The 13,382-nt window shown below is 37.8% G+C and overlaps 2 protein-coding genes across 2 annotated transcripts; both read left to right on the top strand.

Annotated features, from left to right (window-relative positions):
- Positions 1 to 869: 869 nt before the first annotated feature.
- dnase2b (deoxyribonuclease II beta) lies at positions 870 to 6,692 on the top strand. Its single transcript, XM_036522548.1, has 6 exons — positions 870 to 1,011; positions 2,778 to 2,952; positions 3,085 to 3,163; positions 3,619 to 3,780; positions 3,917 to 4,114; positions 6,231 to 6,692. The coding sequence occupies exons 1-6, from the start codon at positions 905 to 907 to the stop codon at positions 6,560 to 6,562; spliced, it is 1,053 nt and encodes a 350-aa protein (XP_036378441.1). The 5' UTR covers positions 870 to 904; the 3' UTR covers positions 6,563 to 6,692.
- A 1,077-nt stretch (positions 6,693 to 7,769) lies between these two features.
- On the top strand, positions 7,770 to 12,356 carry LOC118771547 (deoxyribonuclease-2-alpha-like). The gene is made up of 7 exons (XM_036519558.1): positions 7,770 to 7,777; positions 9,396 to 9,455; positions 9,623 to 9,788; positions 9,876 to 9,960; positions 10,316 to 10,474; positions 10,895 to 11,086; positions 12,016 to 12,356. Exons 1-7 carry the CDS (start codon positions 7,770 to 7,772, stop codon positions 12,354 to 12,356), a joined length of 1,011 nt encoding a protein of 336 aa, XP_036375451.1.
- Positions 12,357 to 13,382: the final 1,026 nt, after the last annotated feature.

A 13,382-nucleotide genomic window follows, 5' to 3' on the forward strand; every position in this document is an offset into this window, starting at 1 on the left:
GGACTTTGATTTGTAAGCAGCTGATTAACTGTTCCTGTTGGAATGAAAATACACAGCCTGGTTAACAAGCTGTTGATTTACATTACATTATTCGTCTTTAGCAGATGCTTTTATCCAAAGTGACTCACATAGGTTACAATTTTTTATTGTAAATGCTATCCATTTATACAGCTGGATATTTACTGAGGCGCTGCTGCCCAAGGCTACAACAACAGTGCCCCAGTGGGGAATTGATTAAGCAACCTTTCAATCTTTCAATTACAAGCCCTGCCCCCTACCATTATGCTACACTGCCGCCCAATTTGGGATGCTCTTCCTACCTGGGTAGCAGTTTAACATTTTCATCAACATGACAGGTGAATGGGATAAAATGGATTGAAATCTTACATCTTTATGGTGCTATCTCTACCTCAACATAAAGCAGGGAAGTGCAGTTCACTTTTAAATGAGAGCTGTTGACCCACAATTCAACATAGCTGGTGATCACAAGCTGTACATATGACACACCAGAGCAGTTACGGTCCCTGGCAATCCCCCTGCATTTCCATAGTTGGTTCTATCAGTTGTCTAAAAATAAAAATCGTGAAAGAAAGGTTCATCTGCTTGTGTCTGTTGGTTTCGGTTTTCGTCCTAATTTACATTAATGTGTATTTTCTGTCAGGCAGTCCCATTTGTTCAGTACTCATTTGTCTCACTTTTTCATATTTTTGGCACTATGAGTTGTGTGATGTCACTTGTCACAGGACAGACTCCTGACTTCCCTTTTGTGCTTCTATAAGCTGCTTTGTACAGTTTCGCTAATTCTCAATTCTGAGGCAAACAGTGGAAACAGAAACAACTTCTCCTTTTCAGTTCAACGCCACTTCAAGTGTTACAGCTCTATTTGTCTACACTTTGTTTTGAGATGTACAGTGGATACATTTGGTTCATTTTACTTCATGCTCTCTTGAGTAGCATTCCCTGTCAGACAGCAATATCCTGCAGGAATGAGGCAGGGAAGCCTGTTGACTGGTAAGTTGAATTTTTCAAACTACAGTCCAGTAATTCATACATACGTTTAGTCTGCACTTTTAAAATTCCCCGTTCAAAATAGTTATTTCTAATTTTGATTTATAGAATAGAATCACTTTACTGCACCATCGCTACCTGTAATTAAATCTGGGCTAATCACGAGTTGCCTGCAGTTGTCAGTATGCACAATAAACAACTGAGGGTTGTTCAACCCAAGGAAATGACGAGATGGCCAAATACATCCTGTGTGGGAGGTTTTTTTTTTTTTTTAATGGACACAGAAAAGAATTTCAGAAGATGCTGACTATAGCTATGGCAACAGTATGAGCATTTATTTACTCTGTCCACAAACTAATATGGTGCACTGCATTCATAAGAAATATTGATATGAGAATCAACTGCATATAGTGATCAAAACACTAGGAAAGAAACATTCTTGTATGTTGTTTAAAAACTCCACATATAATTGTCAAGTAATCCACTTAAAAGAATCAAACTGGGCATACTCACAATACGTATTAGCCTCATACCATGTATAATATTTTGAAAAAAAAAATGTGCAATTTAGCAAAGTACCTGAACATGGCATGAATAAAGAAGATGCTTTCTACATATGAAAAATGAAAGAACTGCAGCTAAGAGGTCAGGTGTTTCAGAGTCAATACTATTTAAGATTCTATGAAGAACTAAGGAGCTGTCACATTATGTCAAATGTGAATGTCCCTGGTGGAACAAACTAGCTTTGTTCCACCACTGTGGGTTTCTGCTTATCATCAGCTAATGACATGGCTGGGATCAAACCTAGGCCATGGAGCTCAACTTGCACTCAAGATGAGAGCCTTAACCACTGAGCTATTGGACAGCCCCTTTGTTCTTTGTCTTTAAAGAATTCAGCTAACAACATTTCTAAATTACAAGAAATGTTAAAACATAAACTTCAATTTCAACCCTTAGTTTGGAACTCTGCTTCAGAATCAATGGCTTGTAGCTAGTAGAAATATTCCGAGCTGGATGTGATTCTTATAAGTGTGAGTGTGTGGGCTACACTACAACAAACAATGGAAGCATGATCAGTGGAAAAAAACAGCTTGATAGAAAGAGTTAATAACTTTCTATGTCCAGGACCAGGAGGTGCTTTATAAGCTTATAGGGCTGCATCACTGACCAGTAGGTGGCTCAGAAATCATTGCCCAATCCTGAGGAAGTGGCATACAATACCATTGTCCAGTTTCTAATCTTGTGTGCTGTGCCAGCCCCAACCTCACTGTTTCTCCAGCAGCCCATTTGCAATGTGCGTCAGGTGAACTTGCTGTACACTTGCCAGCAAACAAAAATTGTAACTCATGTAGTAGCTATTAACTAGTTAAACTTCAGGGTTACAGCTTGTGTAACTACAACAGTCATTCACACTAATACCACAGCTATATCTAGCATTTAATCTGTTAATGTGAGTCTTCATCTTAGTTAACTAGCTAGATATTAAGCTATCTATTAAGAGTTACGGCCATCAAAATTGTTGACCTCATTTTGACCACTTGGCATGACTGTTGGTTACCGTTGGTAGCCATCTTTAAATGAAAGCTAACAGGTTTCAGTTTATGCTCTACTGTTTTTAAAGTGAACCTTTTCTTGGACTTCACTGCGACTGTATCACAGTAGTAATAACTGATTATTCAACAGTAGGTATGTGCAAGGGAGTCAGATAAAAAGTAATTAATTAAATAAGACATATTTAATTATGCAGATTTTTTCCCCATTAATAACAGGTTCATCATTTACAAGTTACCCAAGTATAAAATTGGGCACGATGGAACTGGGCTCGACTACATGTACCTGGACTCCTCAGTGACGAGCTGGCAGTTAAGTGAGTTTCTAGTTAATACAAGTCAGGGAGCCCTTGGGAGCACGCTTGAACAGCTGTACAAGGGACCAGGGCGCGAGGTGAGGTTATGTGTCAAGGTAGTTGTGACTGTGCCTTTTTGCTCTTTGCTCCAGTTACGTACAAATCTTAGATAGCAGTCTGCACCTATTGCTGAATGAATCATAATCTTTTATATTTCTGTTGTTTTCTAGTCTAACAGCTCAGCCTATGTGCTTTACAATGATGCCCCTCCCAAAGTCGATTACCAAGGTCATTACGGACACACAAAAGGTGCTGTATTTAAACTGTTTTTGAATGAAAATGTGCCATGAAAGCTCAGTTTAATTTGGTGGGATGTAATTGAAATACTGTAATTAATTGTCACTGGCTTGCATAGCTTTGGTCAGCTTCTAAAAGGAGTCCTTTTTATGGTAAACATCATCATCAACTAAATATGGCAAATATAAACATCATCCTTTACAGAACAAATAAGGAAAAATAACACCATTTTGGGCTGTAGGGCATAGGACACCATAATGTTCAGTGCTGGCTCTGGGATTTGGCTAAGCAGCCTCATTCTTTGACTGCAAAATGTAGGTTTAGATGTGCGATGTGTCATGATACTGTGAAAAACTTGCAGAGTGCAGGGTTGATATGAGGCAATAGATCACTGGATTTTAAAGTTTGTGCATGCATGTGTGTGTGTATGTGTTTGTGTTTGTGACTTGCATCTGTGTCCTTGGCAGGAGCTCTGCTCTTTGACCAGTTTCAGGGATTCTGGCTCATCCACAGTGTTCCTCACTTCCCTCCTTTCCCTGAGATGGGGTACTCCTGGCCTCACAGTGGCAGACAGAACGGCCAGACTGCGATGTGCGTCACTTACAAATATGAACAGTTCACTCAAATAGGTGAGAAAGTGCCAAAATATGTATTTAAAAGTTGAGGACAACCAGGAAGCCAGATTACTTCTGCACTGTGGCTGTTGATTTTTGGGATGTGAAAGTGAATGTGTGAGTTGTCACCTTCCTTAATTTCTCTTTTCAGCCCAGCAACTCCTACACTATAACCCACGAGTATACAACTGCTCCTTGCCTTTGGCATTCCAGTCAGAAATGGCTAGTTTAGCCCTCCTTTGTGAAGGCTCTGCATTGCCATGGATCTCTAAGAAGAAGGTTGTGCGACTGTTTTCATCCAAAGGAGAGAGCTTCCTCAGTTTTGCAAAATCACGCTACTATGTTGATGGTAAGAGCATTAATTTAACAAAAAAGGAGAGAAAGAAAAGTGATCTTCTCAAAAGGTACCTCATTTAACTGCAGACCTACTGTCTGTTTTTTTTTTTTTTTGCATGTAATTTTGCTGACTGGTATGCCAAAGTACTCAAATGTCCTCTGATTATTGACACAGGTTATGCAACAGTGAAAGGCACACATTAGAGTTCTTTGACGCACTACTTTGGATGAACTTGTCTGTACTTTAAGGTTGCCCCCCATTCAGACCACAATTAGATCAATAACCAGCATGTACTTACCATAAAACAATGTCACATACAGGTGTTAGGATGTACGTCTTCATTAATATTAATCGCTTGGTTCAGACTCATTGTTCCTATTAGTCAATCTGTGTAACAGTCGTAACAATATCCCTTCATATACCGCGGGTAAATGTAGTTTTTGCGCATCCATCTGACATCATTTTGCATTGAGAGCCTGTCGCTTTTGTAAAACCGTCAGTGTTGGAGGAACTCTAAACAAACGTTAGCTACTTAGTTAGCCAAATAAAGAGGAGAAACCTAACAAGTAACAAGTTTTATTGATTAGCCTACATGACAGATCATTATACATCATAGTGCCTAAAGCACCCCTTGCTGTGTCAATATTCATGTAGCGCGTGAAAACACTCGCCTAGCCGTGCCAAAATTCCTGATATACCATGGGGTTCCATACCATAACGCTTTTTTATTGAGTACTTGGAAGATATTCAAGGACTAGCTGGCTAGTGGCTACTTAGCTAGCGAATCCACGTTGTAATCCAGTTCATACCTAGGAGATTGCCACTACCCGTGCCAATATTCATAATATGGTATGATATACCACGGATTTATGTGCGAAATGACATGAAAGCAACTAAAATATATCAACAATCCAAAATATATTCCCTACATGCAGACGTGAACGGAAAGCCATTCACTCATTTTATGTATTATCGGCTGTCTACACTGCCACCAGCTAACAATATCTGATAAGGTTATTGCTGGTTTCCGTTACTACTGTTCTGTGTTTCAAAAAAGTCTTAAAAGTAGATCACAAAATAGTGTGACAAGCTCAGCAGAAACAGGTGTAGCTCATCAGGTGCGTTAACTTCCAAAACCTCTAAAGGGAACAGCACTGAATGTCAATTTTGGTGCTTAGTCGTTTGTTTCAATTGTCTTAAAAATATTAAAATATTAAAAAAAAAAAAACTACAAAAACTGAAAAATACATTTGGTTAGACACTTAACCTACTAGCTTTGTGTTTTTTGTCTTTTAAAATTACAAACCGCATAGTCAAAGTAGTGCCACCATCAATTTAAAGCATAGTGGTAGCGCTGTTATTACAGCAGCTATGTTTGCCAACTTTGATCAACTGTCTGGAGTGAGATTTTTTTTTAATGCAACCGTCTCGCACGCCCAAGCAAGCGTTTTGTAGATACGTCCACGTTAGTTTTCATTTTGAGTTATCTTGTTGACTAGCTAAATTAGAATGCTAAATAATAAGCCTACATCTACATCCTTACCTTGCTAACCAGCTAATCCTTTTCTTCTGGTTATCCCACTAGCTAGCTAAAGCACACTCTAAATCAACTCTAAATCAACATTTATTCTAGCTGGGTGGCTAAATCGGCAGCGCGCAAACTGGCCAATCATGTTTGCTATTCCGGCTCTACTGTGCAGATCCAGCGTGAGAGCATGAGGTGGAGGCTGAAAGCGTGGAGGTCAAGCCACATGCGTGAGAGTTGGCAACCGTGCAGTAATGTTGTACACGTTTCAGTTATTTAATCCCGTGCCTTGCCAGTTTCAGAAAACCATAATTTTGAGACATACTCTTAAGTAGCTAACATGCAGCTAGAAAAATTGTGAATGTATGTGAAGTGAAAGTTTCCATCAGGGGTGTTCAAACCTCTCCTGGAGGGCCAGAATGATCAACTCCTGAAGCTGCTGAATAACAAACTGATCATTTGAATCAGCTGTGTTGGAGCAAGGACAGATCTAAAACATACAGGACAAGTGGCCCTCCAGGAGAGGTTTGGACACCCCTGGTCTACATAAAACAATATTCTTTCTACCATACGAAAATGAGTATCTCTGTTGACCTTCCACAGATATATACACTGGTTGGGTTGCTCAGGCCTTGAAGACTACTCTGTTAACAGAAACTTGGCAGAACGATGATGTGCTACCCTCCAACTGCTCTCTCCCCAACCATGTTCTGAACATCAAGAGGATCAAACTGCCCGGGCCAGTTGTGTTCAAATCCCATTACGATCACTCCAAGTGGTGTGTGTCACAAATGTATGAGGACCAGTGGACATGCCTGGGGGATCTGAACCGGGAGGAAAAGCAAATGTGGAAAAGTGGAGGGCTGGTTTGTTCACAGAACCCTGTCATCTACGAAGCTTTCCGCTATGCTGTGTCATGGTACCAGAGTTGCTAAGACCAGCTGTGCCAGCAATAGTGTTCAGTACACCTCACTATTCAGTATTAGTGTACTGTGCCTGTTCATTAACCAAGCTGAAGGTATGGTGATTAAAGACATTGTAAGGTATAAATAAAAATAAAGTGTAGCATGCCTTGCTTTCAGTTGATGGTGCTTATATATTTTTTTCACTCGACATAAAGGATGAAATCTGAAAGATTAAAATGATACAAAAACAAACAAAAAATGTAGTTTAAATCGTTTGTGTAATTTATTCAAGTAAATTCTGTTGAAATTCTGTACAGTGTAAGACTGTCCACAGACATAAAAAGTCAAACATCTAATGAATACATGGTTAAAGGAATAGACTAGAATATACTCAGATAGATGATAATTACATTCAAAATAGTGTCCTGCTGCTCAACATAATAGGACAATGATAGAGAACATGTGTAGCAACAGAACATAATATGAAAGCTACAAAAAAGAAAATTATTCACACAGATTATTCCTTTACTCCCTCCTTCACTCTCAGTTAACAGGCTTTTAAGGGTCAGACTCCTGATATAGTTAATGACCATAATTTCATAGGATGTGTGCTCCCTGTAGATCTGTAGGCTTGGCTGTATTTATATTGGCTTCAGGTACACCTCAGGCACGCCAGCAGCCGGTCTCTGTAGCTTCACTTTCTGATATGATACTGGACCACACCTCAGCAGGCTGAAAGTTGGCTTGTGTTTTGTGGCCTGCCTGTGACTCTACATGAACCTCCTGTACAGTGTATGAATTAACAGTTATATTGCTCTAGCCTACTTTGAGAACAGGTTAGGGGTGTAATGACCTATGTAACTGTGTTCGTTATTTACATTACAAATACAGTAACTATTTCTAGTTATTTAAAAAGGGGTAGTCTGATTACAGGTTCTTGAAAAAGGAACGGACCACTTGAAAGATTACTATATACACATATTGGAAATACGGCTACAGGCCTGCACGTACATTCTCCATTCCAGTGTTGCTAGAGTATGACCTTACAGCAGCCTCTCAAGATACAGTAACTGTGATCTGCACAATCAAACAGTTCAAACCAATTCAATTCAATTATTCAAATGAGAGGTTGCCGATCAAGAAAAATGCATTTGACATCACAGACATTTGAAAATCTGTGATGTAAGTTATATAGCATTCATGATCTCAAAACAGGGGTGCCTGATCAAATGCGAAAATGAGGATGTATGAAAACCTGTATTTTGCTAGCAGTATTTTCTTGTGCAAGGATATTGAGGAGTGTTCTGTGAAATGTTACATTCATAAACATAAAAAACTGAAAGCTGTAAACATATAGAAAATAATATAACTTTTGGAGAATGATTAAGGATGTAGGACAGTTCAAAGTCAAAAGGAGCTGCAAAGAGGCAGAAGGGAGAAAAGAAACTGCCTAAGTATAAGGTCAAATAAGGTATACATGGGTTTCAGTGAACAGTAGACAAACACACATTTACATGTGTGACCAATTACTTGTTGAAAAGATTAGCAGAAAGACCTTCAAATTTTTCAGTGTCAGCAATATCATTTGCTTTTGCATACTTCACTCTTGATGAATGCTTGTACGTCTTGTAACCATATCAAAAGTTGTATAAATTATTATTTAATTATCAACTTTTGTGTAAGTATATGTATTAAGGTTTTAATACAGATATCAAATATCTAAGCACACAAATTAGGCTGATCCCAGCAAGGTGAACTTAGGCTGATATCATGGTGGATGGACCTTACTTGCTAAAGGGAATGAAATGATTGGTCTGCGGTTTTTAATAAATTTAGCTGTGAAACTGAAGAGAGAACAGACCACAGAGAAGGCGCAGAGCTGTGAAGGTTTCTACAAGTAACACTGCAACAAAAAGGAACTGCATCTGATCTTTGGTAAAATTTATTTTTAACCAAGCTGTCGCTTGGTAATCTCTTCTTTCTTTATTATACACTTATACCTTCTGTTAGAGAACTTAATGTATTCAGCTGTGCAGTAATACATCTCGGATAGACTTTTTTTCATTTTAACTAATTTCTCAGGGTAGATTTCTCAGTCTGTTAACTGTATCATCTGCCGGCAAGCACCAAGTTGTTGCCTTATTGTATGTTGCTGTTTCTCACTGATACCTAACACTGACAATGACACTGAATTTTATGACTTTATAAAAAACCCAACCTGACAACACTTTGATTAGAAAATATATATTTTCTAGTCAAAACAAAAAGAAGTTACATGATCTGCATTAAGCTGTTTAACCAGTATATTTTACTTTAGTGCGCAACTGTCTCCAAGTCACTCCAAGTTGAATATCTGAACACTAACACAGTCATACATTGTGTTTTTTTTCCAGGTTCTGAACTTTACATAGGTATTTCAGGGGTATTGTATCATAGTCCATTGCAGTGATGGTTGTAAGTGTTTCTTCCTTTGACATACTCAATATCTTATTAGCCTCTTATAAGCTAGATCTCAGCATAAACTTTGTAGAGTCTCATTATTATACAACCATATATAACAACCAAAAACTTACTCTGATATTATAGTATAAATTTCAATTTGTTACATTTCATTTTAGGCAAAAATACATTTTGATTGACTTCTGCATTAAGTCAACAGAAGTATAGGCAGTTTAATTACAGAAACGGCAGATAATATAACACAGAAAATTACAGTATATGTCACGTGACTGCACAAAACAGTAACAAACTAAGTTTGAAAGAACATTTTTTATTTCATCCTTGCCAGTTGTGTTTATGTATTATCTCCGTAGGGGGTGATTTGGAAGGTGCCCTCCTGTTTGATTATCCTGCTCCTTTGCAGTGGGTGTAGAGCCAACACCCGTGTGTCCTGCAGAAATGAACAGGGAGATCCTGTGGACTGGTGAGCAGGAGCATTAATTGCTAAGTCTCAAACCATATATCGCAATGCATAGGACAGGGAAAAATGCAGGTGTCTACAGTGACACAGACATGGAACCTATAGAGGTACTTATGACCATGGCATAACTTTCCTACTACTGTATGCTGTTTCATTTTGGTTTCCTCTAGGTATATTTTATATAAGCTCCCCTCTTTTGGAGGTGACAATGGGCTGGAGTACCTGTACATGGATGGGAGTACTAATGGCTGGGTATATGGGAAAAAACCCATTGATGATCAAGAAAGTGCTGTGGCCCAAACTTTATATCCGGTCTTCATTCACAAAAGAAGAAAGGTAAGAACATGTGCTACGTGTACTGTGTTAATATTGAGCTGTGTTTCCAAATAACACAAATTTGACTAGTCCTTTTTTTCTCGATAGACAGAGAGCTTTGGATATATACTCTACAATGATCAACCTCCAAAGCCATTTCCAACTGCTTCCTCAAATTATGGACACAGTAAAGGTGCGATGATCATAAAAAAAACATCCTATAAAGAGGCTGGAAATATGTGCTATTTTGCATTCTGAACTGTAGAATATAAAATGTGTTTATTTTTCTACCCTGTGAATAACTGGGAATAACCTCAGAAAACTGTAATTTCAAATGGTTTTATTAAATAAGAAATGGGGGTGGGGCTCTGGCTTAAAGTAATGCTCACTTTACTGTCCTTTATATGATTGCCTCTCTGTGTTATACTTTGAAATTATACGGTTAGATAACAGAAAATATCTGATACTTTTACACAGGCTATGTTTTTCATGTCATCAGATGTATCTTATAGGTGGTTTATATATTATTTTGATATTTTGGTATTTAGGTATTTTGATGATGGATAGAGAAACTGGGGTGTGGATATCTCACAGCACACCCCACTTCCCAGGAACCACAAAAACATCCTTTTGGCCTGCAAGTGGATTTCACAATGGACAGACATTCTTCTGCGGGACATACAAGTACAGTGAATTCAGGAACATTGGTAAAGTACACACAGACCTCTGCTTCTTTTTCTTTCAGCACCTAAGATTAAAAGTCATACAGGGACATCCCTTCCAGAAAATCATCAAAGCAACATCAATGTCTTTTAAATCTTTGTCATGGTTGAATAAAAGTGCAAGCGTGTTTTGAGCCAGGAGGAGTGGCAGGACTATATCAGTGAATGTCAAAAACAGGAGGTATTGTGAACATAGATCAGCTGGTCAAAAAGCTTAGGTGTTGTTTATGGAAAATATGCCATAGAAATTCACAGATAAATACTGTATATGATATGACAGTTTTCAAGGGAATTATTGGATTTAATTGTCTTTAAGAGCATGCAAATTCCTGTAAGATTGTTTGAAGTAGGTGTCAAGCTTTGCTGCTAAATGTTTTTTTCCCCCAATGCTGTCTGTCTTCACAGCTGTTCAACTCCAATACATTCATGTTTTCCCATTTGACTTTCACATCCCTAAAACATTCTACTTTGAGCTTCAGTGTGTTGCTCATAGAACCTGCTATCCCAGAAAGGAACCTTGGTTTAGGCAACTGAACATGACATCCTTGGCAGGAAACAAATTTGTCAGCTTTGCAAAGTATTCAAGATTTGGAAATGGTAAGATTTTACAAAAATATATCTTATTTTGTGTTAATATGAAACAAGCAATACTTTTGTTATCTGGCACAGTTTTTAATTTATTTGTTTTTAATTAGTTTTTAATTTGTGGTGTTTCTGCCACAGAAATTAAGTAGCAACTCCAGCTTTGAAGCTACACGTGCTATTTGAAGTCAGTAATCTGTGCAACTTTGATTGCTTCTTTTCTAACAATAAACATTGTACTTTTCGATGTATGTTTTTTTTTTTTTTTTTTTTTTAAAAGTCACTATTGCTTTTACTTAAGAGCAAAGACATCAGGAGACATTGGCAACTATTGCCTGGCAATACATTGGTTCCTTTGGAACACAGGGGACACATAAGAGCCACGATTTTTACACTGTATGGTCATTCTTATTGGAATATCTAACAAGGAAGAGTACACTTTTAGCAAATACTGTTTCCCAGCTTGCTAGCTAACTTTCTTGACTATAGTTAACTGGCCATCTAGCTCATATTCTCCTGGTGCAAAAAAAAAAAAAAAAAATGGCAGTCACTACTGAACTCAGTAGCTTGTGTTTCAAGGTTGTGCTAGTCTGGATGCAGGAAGCTGGAGTTTCACAGGAGTTTTAAAGCACCAAAAACAACTTTAAAATCCATAGAATATTTTGTTGTTAACTTTACCTAGCTAGCCTGCAGGGTACATAAATATAGTAAGTATAATACGGTGCAGATAGTTTTCTGCCTTGTTCACACTGGTTACCAGATAATTATGCATTGTACATAGAGCTTCTGTTTATGTGTAGTTCGTATATTCACTTACCCTCCTCCACGGTTAGGTAACTACTTAGTTTAGCACATGCATTTCCACACTACCTATCTAGGTGTAGGCTAAGCTCTTATCTTATATAAGCTCATATCATACCAGGTTTTCCATCTTTTCATTGCAGACCTTTATTCTGGTTTGTTGGAAAAGTATTTGGGTGATGCCATCTATGTCAAAAGCTGGGGCAGGATGCATCGTCCTTTACCTAGTAACTGCACTATTGAGCACGATGTGTTCAATGTGCAAATGGTGCAGCTGCCTTCATCACAGTTCTTCAGCATCAATGTGGATCACTCCAAGTGGTGCGTGACCGTGAGAAAAGCCCCAAGACCCTGGACCTGCATTGCCGACATGAATCGAGAGGTCAGCCAGGAGAGCAGGGGTGGTGGAGCTGTGTGCACAGACCAACCTGATGTGTGGAAGGCCTTCGTCAATGCTGTCGACATGTATGAGCCTTGCCCTTAGCAACCTTCCTCCAGCAACTCAAAATGTGGATTTGAAGAAAAAAAAACAGACTGCATTTTACTCTATGAAACCTTAACACAAATGTGTTAAAAAATAAAAGTGAGAGAAAACACAGATATAATTGACACTATTCTGAAGATTTGTTCCACAGAATAATATATATATGTCATAGCATTAAATCATTAACAGCCACAGCTTAGTTCTTTAAGAGCAAAATGCAACATGGCCATGTATCTTGTGTGTATATATTATACATACAGTTTTCCTGTCAGTGCTACAACAGCACAATCAGTTAAACTCTATCACTGCTTGTGATTGCACTCCACTGTACAGATACATATTAATTATTAATTATTTTCTATTCTCAACTCATATATGACTTAATTTTTTCTTTCATTATGAAAAACAGTTGTTAAATATTGCAACATGTCAGCTGTGGTCACATTACTAAATAATATTTTAATGAGCTTAACAGTTTCTCTATGTTCTATGGCTGCAGCTTGTTTTCAGAACATTTTTTTTTCTGCTTTATGAGACAAGTGTATTGATTCTCCAGTGAAGACAGATGCAACCTTGATCTTGTGTGTTTGCTTTGATGACAGCTGAACTGGAAGAGTTTAAAGAACATTTATAGTACTGAAAGAGAGCTTTCTGAGGTTAAATTTAAAGCTTTGAGACTTTCTTGCTATCACTATTTTGTTTTAATTAAGACTGTGATTGTAACTGTGAGAGCCTTACACTAAAAATAAAAAACAATATATTGCAATGAATTTGTGGCATTTTCTTTGGGGATACACATGCTTTCATTGGGTGAAGATATAACAAATTCTTCCTCATGTTATTTGACACACTGACAGCAAAAAAGGAGCAAGTACGTTATGTATGCACATATTTTTATCTTGTATCTTTATTCATTATGATATTCAACTATATTTAAGACAGTATATGGTGAACAGATGCTTAGGAAATATGTTATGTAAAAGATGTAAAAGATGACTCAAACATCTGATTTCATCGGAAATTGTA

The sequence above is a fragment of the Megalops cyprinoides genome, chromosome 2 (assembly GCF_013368585.1).
Source record: "Megalops cyprinoides isolate fMegCyp1 chromosome 2, fMegCyp1.pri, whole genome shotgun sequence".
Classification (NCBI taxonomy): Eukaryota; Metazoa; Chordata; class Actinopteri; order Elopiformes; family Megalopidae; genus Megalops; species Megalops cyprinoides.

Coding starts and splice junctions, on each gene's coding strand:
- dnase2b (XM_036522548.1), top strand. CDS start 905: ATGTACAGTGGATACATTTGGTTCATTTTACTTCATGCTCTCTTGAGT. Junction 2,953..3,084: donor ACAAGGGACCAGGGCGCGAG/GTGAGGTTATGT, acceptor GTTGTTTTCTAG/TCTAACAGCTCAGCCTATGT. Junction 4,115..6,230: donor ATCACGCTACTATGTTGATG/GTAAGAGCATTA, acceptor GACCTTCCACAG/ATATATACACTGGTTGGGTT.
- LOC118771547 (XM_036519558.1), top strand. Junction 9,456..9,622: donor CAGGGAGATCCTGTGGACTG/GTGAGCAGGAGC, acceptor GGTTTCCTCTAG/GTATATTTTATATAAGCTCC. Junction 10,475..10,894: donor CAGTGAATTCAGGAACATTG/GTAAAGTACACA, acceptor CTGTCTTCACAG/CTGTTCAACTCCAATACATT.